Source organism: Sus scrofa, chromosome 13, assembly GCF_054392235.1.
Source record: "Sus scrofa isolate SSC_HxYL_T2T_F1_AM1 chromosome 13, Sscrofa_HxYL_maternal_Yorkshire_Landrace_v2.0, whole genome shotgun sequence".
NCBI classification, from domain to species: Eukaryota; Metazoa; Chordata; class Mammalia; order Artiodactyla; family Suidae; genus Sus; species Sus scrofa.
Window position 1 is genome coordinate 181,249,667 of NC_139395.1, and position 17,531 is coordinate 181,267,197.

At 37.7% G+C, this 17,531-nt stretch overlaps 1 protein-coding gene across 10 annotated transcripts in view; it reads right to left on the bottom strand.

Moving 5' to 3' along the window:
- The window catches only part of ARL13B (ADP ribosylation factor like GTPase 13B), an 82,500-nt gene that overhangs the window by 47,464 nt on the left and 17,505 nt on the right, over nucleotides 1–17,531 (bottom strand). For 4 of the 10 annotated variants that reach the window (XR_014823590.1, XR_014823589.1, XM_021070732.2 and 1 more), the window contains exons 2-3: nucleotides 15,533–15,603; nucleotides 7,188–7,437 (exon numbers count right to left, since the gene is read on the bottom strand). The exons of 2 other annotated variants lie outside the window; for them this stretch is intronic. Coding sequence is in view for 6 of the 8 variants with exons in the window: in XM_021070732.2 (XP_020926391.1) it covers nucleotides 7,188–7,437; nucleotides 15,533–15,603 (321 nt within the window). In the remaining 2 variants the exon portion in view is untranslated. Of the gene's footprint in view, nucleotides 1–4,152; nucleotides 4,277–7,187; nucleotides 7,438–15,532; nucleotides 15,604–17,531 lie in introns of those variants that run through there. 4 more of the 10 variants (XM_084989148.1, XM_013991460.3, XM_084989149.1 and 1 more) reach the window with 3 other exon arrangements.

Here is a 17,531-nt window from a genome sequence, read left to right on the forward strand (position 1 = left end):
ATTCTTAAGCATTAGAGGCACAATATTAGGAATCTACTGGTTTGGGAAGTATGCAATAATAAAAATTACTTTGAGCACTTGGGCTTACAGTCATATCCACTAAGGCATATCACTTTCTGCAATCAAAGGATTCATGTAGCCTGAATTCATATAGGACACTTTAAAACTGGCTCTCCTAATTCATCTTTACCAAAACATAGCATATTATCAACATTAACTATTCACATCCACCATCACATACATGCTCAGAATACTAGTAAAGCACTGCACTAGATGCTTTAAACACATTATTCACATGACAACACAAATATTAAAGTCCTTATTTACAAGTGGAGACGCAGAAGCTCAGAAAGATTAAGTAAACTACTCAAGGCCTAGTGGACACAAAAGTAAGTAGATCTTGATTTCTGCTGCGGATCAGAGAGATCTGGAGAGGCTGTGAAAAAGCCAGAAGCATCCCTGGACTCACCCTGAAAAATATAGGAGGTCCGGCCTGATGCTGATACAGCTGGTCACCATACAACACCCTGCTGCCTAACAATACCATCAGTAGGATTTCCTTCATTGTTTTGTTTTAAAATAAAGCGTGTTGGAGTTCCCGTCATGACGCAGTGGTTAGCGAATCCAACTAGGAACCATGAGGTTGCGGGTTCGATCCCTGCCCTTGCTCAGTGGGTTAACGATCCAGCGTTGCCGTGAGCTGTGGTGTAGGTTGCAGATGCGGCTCGGATCCCGAGTTGCTGTGGCTCTGGTGTAGGCTGGCAGCTATAGCTCCGATTGGACCCCAAGCCTGAGAACCTCTGCATGCCGCGGGAGCAGCCCAAGAAATGGCAAAAAGACAAAAAATAAAATAAAATAAAACAAAAAAATTAAATAAAGCGTGTTGGGGCAGGGGAGGGAAAGCATGGGCTCTCTGTGTGGAAATTATCCAGGAAGTCAACCAGCTGAGAAGCTCTACCAGAAACCATAGCTGCCATTAATGAAGCTAGATGCCATTAGAGACAAAAGGAAGCCCTCAGTAAGGAAATTCGGAGGTGGGTCAACAGTATAAGTAAAGCTAATAAACATGGCAGCTTGGTAAGTTTTCATTGAAAAAAAAAGAAATCTAAAGTCAACGGGCACTATAAATAAAGTGAGTAGGGGTTTCACTTGGTAAAAATAGCAAATTAAGGGACTCACAACTAAAACTAGGGATCACAGTTATTATGTGACATAGGTAGTCCATACAGTTTCCAGAATTCTAAAAAGGACCCGGTTCTCCTACTTCTTTTCTTTTTTTTTTTGGGTGTATCTTTTTTTGTCTTTTCAGAGCCACACCCGTGGCATATGGAGGTTCCCAGGCTAGGGGTCTAATTGGAGCTGTAACCACCAGCCTACGCCACAGCCACAGCAACACCAGATCCAAGCCACATCTGCAATCTACGCCACCGCTCATGGCAACGGCGGATCCTTAACACACTGAGTGAGGCCAGGGATTGAACCCGCAACCTCATAGTTCCCAGTCGGATTCATTTCCGCTGTGCCACGACGGGAACTCCTCTCCTATTTCTTATCAAAAGGTCAAACTTAGTAAAAGTACCTTTGACTCAAATTCTAAGGACAGTATTAGTATAACCCATTACCTAATTAACTTCTCTTGGGCACTTATAATAAAGAAGATAACTCAAAGAATGCTTGCAAACTAACATTTTCCCGTAATACTATCTAGAAGAAAGGTGAGTCAAGCAGGCATATGGAGGTTGGAAACAAAAATCCCATATTAAAAAATAATAAAATTCTAGTTACTGTTTCTCCTAATATGAGAACTCACTGCCATGTTTTTCAACATTTTTGGTCATGAAATCCTTTAGGAATTTGATGAGAACTAGAATCTACCCAAGAAAAATGCACACTCAGAATTGTCTATGATTTCAGAAGGTCCTAGGAGGCCACCCATGGTGCAAAGACCTATGGCTCAAGATACTCTTTTTTATTAAAATGTTCATAACATCTACGCAGATTGTATATGAGATACTACGTTTTCCTCCCTGAGAGAAACTCCTATACATTTAACGCTTTTGTTGTGAAGCATCTAATTTCCAAGACCGGGCCAAAAGTTAAGTTAGGTCATACAACTCCACAGAAAAGCAAACAGTATATCAGAAAGTGGCACCACCCCAAAAGTCCAAGTGTGCTAACACAAGTAGAACTGTTATTACCCTGGGAGGAAATTTCAGCCTGTGGATCTCTAGCGTTATTTCTGTTGTAAGTATTAGGAGATTTGACCCAAAAAAAGGAAGAGTAATTTACAATCTCTCTGAGGGCTACTTTTGTGACTATACTAGACAGAAGAGATGTAGAAAGAGCAGGTATCTTCTTGAAACATTGGTATAACCTTGGGAAGCTGAAAATTTCAATATGTCAAGATGTTTAAAATACCTCCCAGCTCAGGCCTTTCCACAAGTAATCAACAGTGTCTTGTATTATTAATGAAATATTTTCTACAGTGGATGTTGAGCTTAAAATTTAAATACTGCTGATGCCAGTGCTATTTATACAACTAGTTTTTTACTTTTCTAGGGATTTATTAAAAAATTAAGTTATAAATGGTTAAAGCAAGAATGTGTATTTTGGAGTTCCTGTCGTGGCGCAGTGGTTAATGAATCTGACTAGGAACCATGAGGTTATGGGTTCAATCCCTGCCCTTGCTCAGTGGGTGAAGGATCCAGCGTTGCTATGAGCTGTGGTGTGAGTCCCAGACACAGCTCGGATCTTGAGTTGCTGTGGCTGTGGCGTAGGCTGGTGGCTACAGCTCCGACTGGACCCCTAGCCTGGGAACCTCCCATATGCCGCAGGAGCGGCCCTGGAAAAGACAAAAAAAAAAAAAAAAAAAAAGTGTGTATGGGGGGAATATGAGGGTGGGTAATACAATACTTAACTTATGTAATCACAGTATAGGTTAAAGTTAATCTCTGTAGTAAATACATGAGAAAAAGACTTTCTATTCTGGGTAATAAACAACTTAACAAGGAGTTCCCACTGTGGTTCAGCAGGTTAAGAATCCGACTAGTATCCATGAAGATGCAGGTTTGACCCCTAGCCTCGCTCAGTGGGTTAAAAGATCCCACTTGCAGCAAGCTGTGATGTAGCTGGCAGATGCAGATGCAGCCTGGATCTGGCGTTGCTGTGTCTGTGGTTAGGCTGGCAGCTACAACTCCAATTCGACCCCTAGCCTGGGAACTTCCATATACTGCAGGTGCGGCTATACAAAAGAGAAAACAACCAACCAACTAACCAACCAACCAACAGGAGTTCCCATTGTAGCTCAGTGGTAACGAACCTGACTAGCATCCATGAAGACATAGGGTCAATCCTTGGCCCTGGTCAGTGAGTTAAGCATCTGGCATTGCTGTGAGCTGCAGTGTAGGTCGCAGATATGGCTTGGATCTGGTGTTGCTGTGGTTGTGGTGTAGGCTGGCAGCTGCAGCTCAGATTCACCCCCTAGCCTGGGAACTTCCAAAAGCAGTAGGTGTGGCCCTAAAAGACAAAACACAAAACAAACAAAAATACCCAGCTTAACAAGCTAATAGAGCAAAACATCTGCACGGCATCCATTTTCACTCTCTTTAGAAGGAGTACAAATCATTTTTTACCTTTTTACTGAAATGGATTCTTGGTACAAACTATACTACAGTTCACATTAAAATATATAGCTGAATACAAACAAGTAAAATTATAGTATTTTACAGTTACTTTTAATAAAGAAGAGGTATTTAACCACTAAGTCCAAAGAAGTAAAGTGACTTGTCAGGGTCATAAACAAATTTACATTAGCTCTTAGAATCCAGGTTCCAGACTCTCCATCTTCTCTCTAAACCCATGTTTGTTTTTTTTTTTTTTTTTTTTTTTACTTTCACTTATTTCAGAGATTTTGATTAAGTAATGAATACTGTAGAACTGCCAAACAGAACTTCCAAGCTAATAAAACACAGAAGCCTAGTGACCTATGATTCTGACCTTTCAAGAGAACCCTCACGTCTGTGACATAAAGTGAAATTCGGCTGAGGCTTCCTTTGCACTGACACATGCTGTCAAGCTGGTGTGCAGAACTAAGTAAGGTAGAGCTGGAGTGTCCAAGATCTGCTATTGTTATTGGTTTTCTACTTTGCTTACCATAGCATGAATGAGTCCTGCTCCACTACCTTTTAATTTTGTGATTACAGTCTTATTTCCTTCTGTTGAATGAATCTTCTCAGATGTCTGTTGCTGTTCTGTTTGCTCATTATGAGAAGGTAGAAAGAGAAAATTACCAAGGTGTTGAAGTGAGTTCTAAGAAGCTTTGTAGGTCCTAAATCAACTGGTTTAGGCTCAGACAAGTGGTGAGCAAAAGAAATTAGAAGCATAATTGGATTTTGCAGATGAAAGGTCCAGATGACTGTGGGCAGGAAGGAAGCAAAAGGGAGCATTGTAGCCTGCCTCCTAATTCAGGTAGGCTCCCCTGTGTTTCCACACCCACCAGCCCCTAGCACTGAGCTTAGAGGGCTCTACTGGAGGCCCCTCTCACTTATTATCCAATAGGCTTTGCAATGCTATACCTATTATGTGTAAGCATTATATCAGTTATAACACAGAATTTCCTACCTGTGTAGAGCTATGAAGGCAACTAGAAGGACTTGGAACAGAGGAAAAGTAAAATTTGCACTTAAAAAAGAGCTCTTATATAGTTTATCTATTTTTGCATTGTTTCACTTATTAATGCATGTATCAATTTCATAATTTTAAAAATATCAAATGAGGAAAAGGGCTCCTGGATTTCTCTTGTGGTGCAGTGGGCTAAGGATCCAGTGTTTTCACAGCAACTGCTCAGGTTCGATCCCTTGCCCAAGAACCTCTGCCTGTCTCAGGCATGGCCACAAAAAAAAAAAAAAAAAGGAGACTGGTTAGGAGACTGTTAACACGGGAGAAGTGAAGAAAGGTTGAAAGGAAGTAACATCAAGGGGAATGGAGAGGAGTAAAGAGATTCAAAGTATATCAGGACAGTGACATTAATAAGATAAATTAATTGTAGGTCAGAGAGAAAAAGCTAAACAGGAGAACTTCCAAATGTGGTGCTAGGGTAGATAATCAAGAAGGATTTATGAAGAGAAAAAGGGTGGGATGTAAAATTTTATGTATTATATGAACTCTGCATACATTACATGTTTTACAAAAATATGTACGGGAAAATTCATCAAAATAATAGCAGTGGTTGCCCTCTGCATGACAGGTCAACAATTTTTTTAACTTCATTCTTTGCCATATCTTCTTTTTTGTTTTTTTTTTATTTTTTTAATCTTTTATTTTTTTTTTTCTACTGTACAGCCTGGTGACCCAGTTACACATACATATATACATTATTTTTTCTCACATTACATGTTCTATCATAAATGATTAGACAAAGTTCCTAGTGCTACACAGCAGGATCCCATTGCTAATCCATCCCCAAGGCAAGAGTCTGCATCTATTAACCCCAGGCTCCCAATCCATCCCACTCCCTCCCCTTCCCCCTTGGCAACCACAAGTCTACTCTCCATGTCCATGATTTTCTTTTCTGTGGAAAGATTCCTTTGTGCCGTATATTATATTCCAGATATAAGTCACATCTTCTAAATTTATTAAAAATATGTACTTTTTGGTAAATTTTGTGTATTTTTAAAGCACATTAATCTCAAAAATTTACCTTATTAATAACAATTCTGTTATTGTATTGTAAAACTCCCTTGAGCAAAATTGGTCAAGTGGCAAATCAGTCTATATTTCATAAACATATATGATCAGTAATTAATTCTCATGTCTTTGTGCAATCCCATTGATTATGAAATTGTAATGGTGAGCAATCACCCAAGTTGTGAGTTGTTTCTTTTTTAATTTTGAGTTGTAGAGATTAATTTAGCTTAAGGGGTTCAACAAAGTTTACTCTTTGTAGACATGTCTATTAAAGTTTCTTTCAGGAGTTCCCGCTGTGGCTCATTGGAAACAAACCCAACTAGTACCCACGAGGATGCAGGTTCGATTCCTAGCCTCACTCAGTGGGTTACAAATCTGGCATTGCCATGAGCTGTAGTGTGGGTCGCAGACATGGCTTGGATCTGGTGCTGCTGTGGCTGTGGTGTAGGCTGGCAGCTCCCATTCAACCTCTAGCCTGGAAACTTCCATATGCTGCAGGTGTGGCCCTAAAAAACAAAACAAAACGAAACAAAAAAATTTCTTTCAGATTCAATAAAGGTGAGAATTAATTATAATATCAAATAACTTTTCTAATTGAGTAAAAATTAAGCAGTATAAGCTTAACAATAAATGATACATACAATAAGGTTTTACTTTTTGTAATCAGAGCTTCCAAATTGCCTCATTTAAAAATGTTCATTTATTACTGAAGACTACTGAGAAAATCTGCTTACAATTCCTAATCTAACCATGGATAATTTATTTGGGGTTTTTTAATCATTAGCAATGAATCACAAGAACAAGGGCAAAGGGACAAGAAGGCAAGAGCACATATTCCACTTGCTCCAATCCTAAGAGCAATTTAAACAACTTGCACTTTACTATGTCTCAAAGCTATAGCACCATCTGGTGTTGACTATGCAGAAATGCTATCAGGTAGGGTAGTGCAAAAAGCCCTTTGTCACTTAATTTTTTTTTAAATGTTTAGGCAACCAGACAAAATGACGCTAAGCATATGACTAATCTGGTAACAATATAGATTACATGTTTAATTTGGAAATGTAGAGGTAAAAACTGAGAAATCAACATGGCATTAGAATAAACCATCTAAATAACGATCAAGCAATATTCTTCAAGAAAAAAAGGACAAAGGCAAAATATAAGTCATTAAAAGAGAAAAATAAAAAAACACTTTAGAGCTTTGTTAACAGACCTTTTCAAAATGCAAAATTTGAAAAAAGCAAATTATCAAATAAAATAGTTTATGTTTGAAACCCCAGAAGATCTAATTAGAAGGCTTCTTTATTATATAGCCTCTGCCCTTAATCCCTATAGATTGCATTATAATAAGGTCTTGATTAACAACTCCCAGTTAATCACATATATTTTAATATTCGAGGGTGTGACAATTTTAGCTTATTCAGTATTCTATAAATTAAGTAAATTTATTTACTGGCTAATGCTGCTGCCTCTACATTCACAGTGACACCAACAGTACTTACACCAATATAGGCTTTCCTGATATCCTAGGGTGTCTTAGCACTTCTGACATTGTTTCTTTTGTCTCTTCCATTCTCTCTTCATCACTGGAATCCACAACAAATATTACCCCATAGGACTCAGCATAGTAATTCTTCCAGATTCCCCGAATTCTTTTTCCACCTCCCAAGTCAAAGATGGTGACTTCAAACTTTCCTTGTCTAAGGTCAATTTTGGAAAATCCAACAGTAGGAGCTACATCTTCAGGATACTCTGTTACAAATGATACAAAAGGAAGAATCTTTAGACTTTAAATTAATAACATGAATTTAACTCCACAACTTAGATAACATAAATGTAATTGACCATACCTTAGTACTAAATAGAATGTTTATTATTTCCTTAAACAATAAGCACTATATCTAAGCACACTGGTTTGGGGAAAAGATAGATACTATAAAACATCCAACTAGAATTTATACTTTTTGCACACAGGAATTTCTCATAGTTTTTTGTTCATTTTACTGATATAACCCTAGCTCCTAGAATAATGCCTCCCATCTAACAGGTACTTAAGAGGTATCTGCAAAATGAATAAGCAAATGAACTCTTGCCTTTAAAGCTACTTACTCTCCAAGTTACAAACAATAAAAATTTCAACCTTCAACACCAAAGCCATCCCCAGGAACCATTACAACCTCCATGGAGTTATAAAGAAAAACTAAATATTTATAGAGAACAGTTTAGAAGAACAAAATAATGGGAGAAACTATGAAGAGTATAGGACCATTCTTTTTTAATTAAAGCTATAACTGCAAATATAAAGAGTGGATTTTATTTTTTGAACAGGAAGATGTTTTGGATATTCTCATAAATTTATAATTAAATGTTTTGGACTTTTCCATATGACATCACAAAAAAGGTGGTAAAGGATATACGGATTATAACTGCCAAGGAGTAATGACAAGAAATTTAAAAGATCACTAAAGCTCATGACTTGAACTATGAGCTGGGACCTAGGCCTTAGAGCTAGGTAGGATTTAGACAGTCAGAAGAGTAACCTAAGTGACAGAGAAGGCAAAGGCAAGAAGTACAAAAAGCAGAACATCACTAGTTAAAGGAAACCATTACGACTGAATGCAGATTGAAGAGGGTTCTAAAGCTAGAGAATTGGGAGCCAGAGAAGGTATTTCAGCAGACCAATCATATGAATAAGGTGGCTGAAGTAGTCCTTTATTGAGATTCATCTTTGCAAAAGTCTCTAGAACTGAAAATGAGAGCGAAAGACCCTTTTTGGAGAGATATAAAAATAAAAATAGAAGAATAGCAGGAGTGAACTCTTGAAAGAAGAACAGAACCTGTTAAATCAGTGGTTACAGAGAAGAGTTAACTTCATGTCTGTCTGCTTCTTCCATTCTTTCTTCATTGCTGGAATCCACAACAAATATTCTACAGAGCCCTAATTATAGCTGCCTGGTCAATACAGTGGCCACAAATGTAGCTTTTTTAAATCAATTAAACTCAAGTACTCAAAAGCCACATGTAGCTGGTGGCCCACCCTGCTGGACAGAAAATATAGAACATGTTCATTATTACAAAGAGCTCCACTGAACAATACTGGTTTAAAGGGTTTTATCATTTCCACACTCAACAAAACATCTGCTACCCCAAAGATGAATTTGAAAGGCATTTGCTTCTAAGCTTAGATGTGACTGAGAAACAGACTTGAAGTATATCACTCCCTTTTAGCAAGCACCTCAGAGCAGTTTACACTGCTCCCTAGAAAGTTCACAGAGACATTACAAGTCACATTTTTAAAAGACCTTTCCTTATCTCGAAGGAGAAAAATGCAAGCTTAGAAGCAATATAAGCAGCCATATATTCCAAAAACGAAATTACACTAGACATCTAAAAATGTGGATCTAGTATGATTTGAAAGGTACCTCCAGGAAATCATCAGTGAAAATAAATCAACTATCCTGAGATAAGGAATAGGGCTAAGGGAACTACATATACAGAACACCTACTTAGTACCAGGATTTCACAAGGCATTAGAATGTAGAGATGAATAAAATAGGGCTTCTGATCTCAAAGAACATACAGCACAGGAGTTCCCGTGTGGTTAATGAATCCGACTAGGAACCATGAGGTTGCGGGTTCGATCCCTGCCCTTGCTCAGTGGGTTAAGGATCTGGCATTGCCGTGAGCTGTGGTGTAGGTCACAGACGCAGCTTGGATCCCGCATTGCTATGGCCTGGCGGAGGCTGTCAACTACAGCTCCGATTAGACCCCTAGCCTGGGAACTTCCATATGTCACAGGTGCGGCCCTAGAAAAAGACAAAAAGACAAAAAAAAAAAAAAAAAGAATATACAGCACAATACAGAAAAAAGAATATTAATGGAAATAACATGAGAACCTATATGTTCTGTGAACAAGTCTGGAGAGGACAGTGTGAAGGTGTTATGAACTGCATGTTTATGTTCCCACCAAAACTCATAATCCCCAGTGTGATGGTACTTAGAGGTAGGGCCTTTGGGAGATAATTAGGTTTAGGGGAGATCACTAGTGGAGACCCCATGACGGAATTAGTACCCTGATAAAGAGAGGCACAAGAGAACCTGTTTCCTCTCTTTTTCTACCACATGAGGATACAAGTGAGAAGATGGCCATCCATAAGCCAGGAAGAGGTCCCTCACTAAGTACCCGACCATATTGGCATCCTGGTCTCAGACTTCTAGCCTCCAGGATTGTGACAAATAACCGTAGTTTAAGCCACCACGTCTGTGGTATTCTGTTTTAGCAGACCAAACTAAAATGGAGGGAATTCAAAAGAAAATGGGTAAAGCAGAGGGAGAAGTGAGTTATGGCCTAGAAAGGCTTCACGGAGGAAGTGAAATGGGAATGAAATCTTACAAGATAAAATAGTACAGCAAAGAAAGTAGAACATTTTAGGAAGGGGAGCGATTTAAGAACAGATGAAATGATGGCAATATTCCCAGGAAGCCAATTCCAATTAAGTAATATTTTCAAGGTTACATGGTGGACAGAGCCAGGACTCAAGTTCAAGTCCATGTAGCAAAAGCCCATTTCTTTTGCTACATGGAATGCTGTACCCACCTTGGCTACTCTTTTCTCTGATTCTTACTCATGATTCTGTTTCAAGACTCAAGACTAAATGTTAGGTTATAATCTTTTCTATAAATCCCTCTCTGATGATTCTTTCCTATTTACAGTATCACCCACACCCTCTATCATAATATTTTGTCTCTCTCTCTCTCTCTCTCTTTTTTTTTTTTTTTGTCTTTTTAGGGCTGCACCCGTGGCATATGGAAGTTCACAGGTTAGGGGTCGAATATGAGCTACAACTGCAGGCCGACGCCACACCATGTGGGATCTAAGCCATGTCTGTGACCGACACCACAGCTCACAGCAACGCTGGATCCTTAACCCACTAAGCAAGGCCAGGGATTGAAACTGTGTCCTCATGGATCCTACTTGGGTTTGTTACTGCTGAGCCACAATGGGAATTCCTATATTCTGTCTTCTTGCTGGTCTTCACAATAGCCTATACGTTCCCAACAGCTGGGAACTATCTTTGTATCCTTAGCACTTGGCACTAAGTATACAGTGGCTGAATACTAGAACACCAGAATGCTAAGACAGCTAAAGCTGCTGTCCTTATGTCCATTCTTCCATATGCATAGCCATCCATCCATGCCTGTAATCATTCAAATATAAATTAGGCATCATAGAAGAACCAGGGGTAGAAAGACATATAGTCCCCAATCCTGAGGATTTCTGTAACATGCCTTTGTTAAGACAACAGCTAGAAAGTTAAAGATTAAAATATATAGTCAGTAACTATTTATTGAGCCTACGTTATGCTGAGTACTATGTAAGGTCCTTGATATACAGAAATTAATAAAAACTATTTTCTGATCTTGTAGAATTCTTACATAGAGAGAAAAAGAGAAAATATATACATAAACAAATAATACAATAAAGATGTGTTAATACCAACAATGCTCGGGACAATTTACACAAAGAAGAATTTTCCCACTCGAAATACAAAGAGTTTCATAGAATTGTTATAAAATAGTATTGGAGATTCAGAGAATCCTGGATTTTTAAGTTGAGCACATGGCTGTTTAGGACAAAGAATGCAATCCCCAGTCTCTATGGCAGCTAGGGGTGGCCAAGAGACAAGGTTCCAGGTAGTGTGCTTGTGGTATACTGTTAAATGTTTAACTGGCTTTGCAAGCTATGGAATTCTGATTTATAGTGCTTGCCAATTTTCATGGTGTAAATACATCCACTATGGCCAATTTCAAACTACCACTGTGAAGCACCTGAACACAGTTAGGAGCAAAGGGGTCTTATTGTCTCTTGCTAACTGATATGAGCCACTAAGAGCAAGTAGGAGCCAGTTCTGGACCACTTACTGGTTCTGGCCAATGGCCTGTGAACTGAAATGATATGGTGGCTTCTGGTTCACAAACTAAAAAAAGGCAAACAGTCTCCTTTTGCCCTTTACGTCTTCCTTTCAGCTGAAATCCACATGTAGTAATGAGCCACACTGGACCAGGTAGGCAAGGAAGAACACTAGGAATGGCAGAGAGAATAGGAAAATGAACTTCAGTCCCTAGCACCACAGAGCTGCTATGCCAGTCTTGGCCTACTTCTGCCTGTGATGTTATATGAGAAATAAACTTCTATTTTTTTAAACCACTGCCTCTGATAGTACAACCGAACCTATATTCTATTAATGCAATCACTTTGACAGCCATGAAGAAAAGAAGGAAATGAAGTTCAAAATTAGAAAATACTCTTAGATTAGGAAACTATAATAACTCCATAAACGAAACAAAAATCCAGGCTTTTCATTTAGATGGTGGCAATACAGTTAGAAAGGAAGAAGACTATCTCAAAAGAAAGGAGGAAATATACAATGAAATATTTTTTAATTTAAAAAAAATTAAAAACAAAGAGAAGAACTAAAAGTAAGCTAAAGAAGAGAAGCCATGGGAGAAATGTGGGGATTTTTTTGTTTGTTTTTTAAATTTTTTTATTTAAAGTATAGTTGATTTACAATGTTGTGACAATGGTTTTTAAAATTTATTTTATTGAAGTATAATTGATTTAAAATGTTGTGTTAATTTCTGAATAAATACATATATATATTCTTTTACTTACCTTTTCCATTATGGTTTATCACAGGATATTAAATATATTTCCCTGTGCTACACAGTGGGACTCCATTGTTTATCCATTCTACATATAATGGTTTAATCTGCTAATTCCAAACTCTAAGTCCATCCCTCCCTCAACCACAAGTCTGTTCTTTATGTCTGTGAGTCTGTTTCTGTTTCAAAGATAAGTTCATTTGTATCATATTTTAGAATCCACATATATGTGATATCATACGGTATTTGTCTTTCTCTTTCTGATTTACTTCACTTAATATGATAATCTTTAGGTCTATCCATTTTGCTGCAAGTGACATTATTTCACTCTTTTTAAGGCTGAATAATATTCCACTATATACATATACCACTTTTTTTTTATTTTATTGGAGTATAGTTGACTTACAAAGTTGTGTTAGTTTCAGGTGTACAGCAAAGTGAATCAGTTATACATATACATATATTCATTCCTTTTCAGATTATTTTCTCATATAGGTTATTACACAGTATTGAGTAGATCTCCCTATGCTATACAGTAGGCCCCTGTTGCAATATCTATTTTATATATAGTGGCATGTATATGTTAATCCTAATCTCCTAATGTATTATACCACATCTTCTTTATCCATTCATCTGTTGATGGACATTTAGGTTGTTTCTTTGTCTTGGCTATTATAAATAGTGTTGCTATGAGCAAGTGGTGCATATATCTTTCTGAATTACAGTTTTGCCTGGATATATGCCCAGGAGTGGGATTACTGTATCATGTGATAACTGTAATTTTAGTTTTTTGAGTAACCTCCATACTGTTTTCCACGGTGGCTACACCAATTTACTTTCCCACCAAAAGAGTTAGGACGGTTCCCTTCGGGAGAAATGTTTAAGAAGGCTGTTAGAGTGTTAGTTGCCAGAGGCTAGAGATGAAAGGAGGGATGAATAGCTGGAGTACAGAGGATCTTCTGGGCAGTGGAACTACTCTGAATGATACTATAATGGTGGATATCATATTTTGTCAAAACCCAGAGATTGTACAACACCAAGAGTGAACACGCAGGTAAACTATGAACTTTGGGTGATAATGATGTGTTGATATAGGTTCATCAGTTGTAACAAATACACCTTTCTGGTGCAGGATACAGAAGAAGCAAAAGGGGCTACGTGGGAACTCTTTGTACCTTCTATTCAATTTTGCTATGAATCTAAAACTGATCTAAAAGATAGTCCATTTATATAAAAAAGAAGAATGCCTACTACACATAAGGCATGGCCTGAACTGGAACACCAAAAAGAGTAAACTACCCTGGGGGAATTTACAGTCTGGAGTGGCAGATATATAAACAGAAGGGCAATAAGGTAGTGACACAGTAGATATAGATAAAAGTAGACAAAGGAGAAGTAATCAATTGCACTAAGGGGTGAAGGCAGCAGATCAGAAGAGACTTCATAAAGAAGGAGATTATATGACAAAAGTATGTCTTTGAGGATAAGTTGACATTCTCTCTGAAAAGAAAAGTGGGAACAGCATAAACAAAAATACGCATTATCAAAAAAGGTCAATTTAGAAATTGTCAAGTAGTTCTATGCAACTGGAATCTTTAAAAAAGGAAAAAAGTCAGAAATTAGTCATTGGAGTAGGCTGAAGAGTAAACAGGAAATGAGGAACAAAAACAAGCCAGAGGGGAGCTCAAAGTTGAAGGGAGCCTTGACTTTTTGCCCATAATATGACAGTTTGACCATTTCCTAGACTTAAAAGAAACTGATGGGTTTGTGGAGGTGGAATGCAGAAGAGAAAGGCCTAATGGAGAGAGGATGTTCTAACTACATACAAATAATTAGATGATCTGATTATCATATTCCTAGATCAAGCTCCCTTAAAGACACTAAAGCTTTGAAAAAATGAAAGAGAAGGTATTTAGATAAGGGATCATGGCCTACGGGCCAAGTCTATCAAGTCACCTGTTTTTACATGAATATGTTTTACATTTTAAAATAACTGCAAAAAGAGAATAATATTTCATAATACATCAAATTTTAGTGTCTATAAATAAGTTTCATTGGAACATGGCCATGGCCATGCTCGTTTGTTTACATACTGTCTGTGGCTACTTTTGCATCACTATGTCAGAGTTGTGCAACTGGGGAAGAGCCCATATGACTCTTAAAATCTAAAATATTTATTATCTGGCTCTTTACAGAAGTTTGCAACACCTGTTTTAGATGGTGACAGTGAGTGCTCTGCAAGAACATAACCTAGGTGACAGCATGAGGGGTACAAAAAGTCCTCGAAAGAATCCTTAAACAATGAAATGTAGTTTGCATCTAATGTTACTTAGCAGAATTTTGGGTGACAAAACGTGTTAATTTTCTTTCATAAACTTCTATAAATAAAAGCTCTGTGACTATTTATCATATATGATATCTTATTGAAACATCCATTTTCAGGAACAGATATATGTTAGTTTTCTCCCAAATCTTACCCTTTAGATGCCTGGCTCCTGCTATATCTTCTAGGTACACAACAAACTCACTAGCACAGTAACTTCTATACTGTAGTTACGAAGCATTAAATTAAGACTAAATAAATACATACAATGAGATGTAATATAAATGACAAAACACTTTAATATATCTTTCTTTTTCTTTTTGGCTACACTCGAGATATGCAGAAGTTCCTAGCCAGAGGTCGAATCTGCACCACAGCAGCAACCCAAGCCACGACAGTGACAATGCCAGATCCTTAACCCACTGAGCCACTAGGAACTTCCTAATGTATCTTCAACATAACCAAAAGTTATATAACATGTTGAAAAAAAATCAAGAGTTGCAAAGACAGCTATGCTGGCTGACTATATTTTTACCTCCTTTCATTTAGATGTAGCCTTGTGACTAAATTCTGCCCAGGGATCCTTAACGGTAGGGACATGTCCTTTTTTAACTTTTTCCTTCCTTCCTACTGGCTAGAAGAACAGCTACAGTTCCTCTTCCTCAAGGAACCTCTGCATCTCTGCATTCAGTCAAATCTGAAACATAATAATCTGGTACTATTAAGCCAGTTTATTCACTATATTAGCCACAGGTATACTAAGAATATTATAGAATGCATTTTATTTGTACCCAATGAATATGCAATAAAGCAATTTAAATAAATAAATCAGAATTTAAATATAAATTTTTTTCAGCTTACCTCCTTGGATTCCCTTTGCTGTTGCCGTTTTACCAGCATTATCAAGTCCCACCATCACAAGAGTCACCTTTCTTAAAATAATAAAAAATTTAAAAAATCACTTTCTGAGTTACTCAAATATTAAGGGAAAATAAAAGCAAATTCATTCATCCAAGCAACACTTAAGGAGCATCTATAAGACAATATGCTGGGTGCTAGAGGGCACAATGATGAATAAAATATATATTCAAAAAGCAAATATTAGAAAAATACCTGTAAAGTGTCATCCTTTTGTTCTCTAGGCAAAAGTGGGGAAAGTGTACAATAGATAACCCAAAGAATAGAGAAGAAATAAGGGAAAGAAGGAAGAGAGAAAGGGAGGGAGGGAGATGGATTCTAACATGAGTTATTTATCACATCTAAAGGAAATTTTCCAGTTAATTTAATTCTAAGAATTATTACATATTTGCTTTTTCTTGTAAAATTACATAAGAAAAGAACAATTGTTAGATTCTAGATACTACTAGTATGCTCAACTGTTTTCAGATATGCAGCACCTTACCAAGCATAAATCTTAAATATGCTTTAAATATAGTATGGTGACATGATTAACTTATTTACTACCATATTTTGAAAGAGCGTTCCTAAATTATAAAGCTTAAAATATTTCTAATGAGGAGTTCCCGTCGTGGTGCAGTGGTTAACGAATCCGACTAGGAACCATGAGGTTGCGGGTTTGGTCCCTGCCCTTGCTCAGTGGGTTAACGATCCGGCGTTGCCGTGAGCTGTGGTGTAGGTTGCAGACGCGGCTCGGATCCTGCGTTGCTGTGGCTCTGGCGTAGGCTGGTGGCTACAGCTCCGATTCAACCCCTAGCCTGGGAACCTCCATATGCCGCGGGAGCGGCCCAAGAAATAGCAACAACAACAACAACAACAAAAAAGACAAAAGACAAAAAAAAAAAAAAAAAAAAAAAAAATTTCTAATGATACAGCTAAACTTCGGAGTCAAAAAAAAAAAAAAAAATACAGTCCAGTTCAATTTTACAGTTGAAGAAACATAAGCCATAAGATGTAAGACAATGAGTTAGTTACAGTCAGAACCAGAACTGAATTCACCTAATGGGCACTTCTTAAACCTGGGACAGGTTATAAAGGAACAAACCTACTATATTAGTCATTTTATCTTGGTGACTCAGTCCATCACTAAAGCCCGTTTCTGTTCCAGGCTTAATTACTGCTCCACAAGTGGTGAAACCATCCACTAACACTGTGGATTTGGGAATACAGAAGGAAAGTTACAGCATAATTTGGCCACATTCCTATAGGTTAGAGTCAAGGTATCAGCCAAGTACAGTCATTCTTAAATAGCAATCATCCCAAGAAGGGTTAAAAAACAGAGCTTAGAAGGCAAGAAAGGGTGTACTTTCATCTCTCTAGGTCTGACTCTCTTAGATGTGAACTTATTTATTAAACAAATAGTTACTGACTATCTTCTATATTCCCTTCACCAGTGTTCTAGGTACTTAAGATTCACCTGTTACTAAAATAACCACCACAACAATGAAAAACAAAAACTAATGAGGAAATTCTTCCCTTATTGAACTTACATTTTAGTGGCAGGAAACAGTAACAATGAATACAATAAATAAATAAAGTATAGGTTATATCATCTATTAGAAGGTGATTAGATACTACAGAAAAAAGAACAGAGAGCAAGATAAAGGGGAGCAGGAGTGGGCTGGGAGGTGAACTGCCATTTTACATAGGGGATCAGAACAGGCCCCACTAAGAAAGGAAAACCTGAGCAAGGCCTTGAAGGAGGGAGTTAGTCATGCAAATATCTGGGGCAAGAGAGTACAGCTGGGGCAAAGGCACTAAGGTGGAGGCATGTAGGAACGTTCTAGAATCAGCAAGGAAGCCAGGGTGGTAGAACTCTGTAAGAAAAAGGCAGAGAGGGAGGAGGGAAGTCAGAAATACATCAAAGGCCAGATCAATTGTAAGCCAGGATGAGGAATTTGGT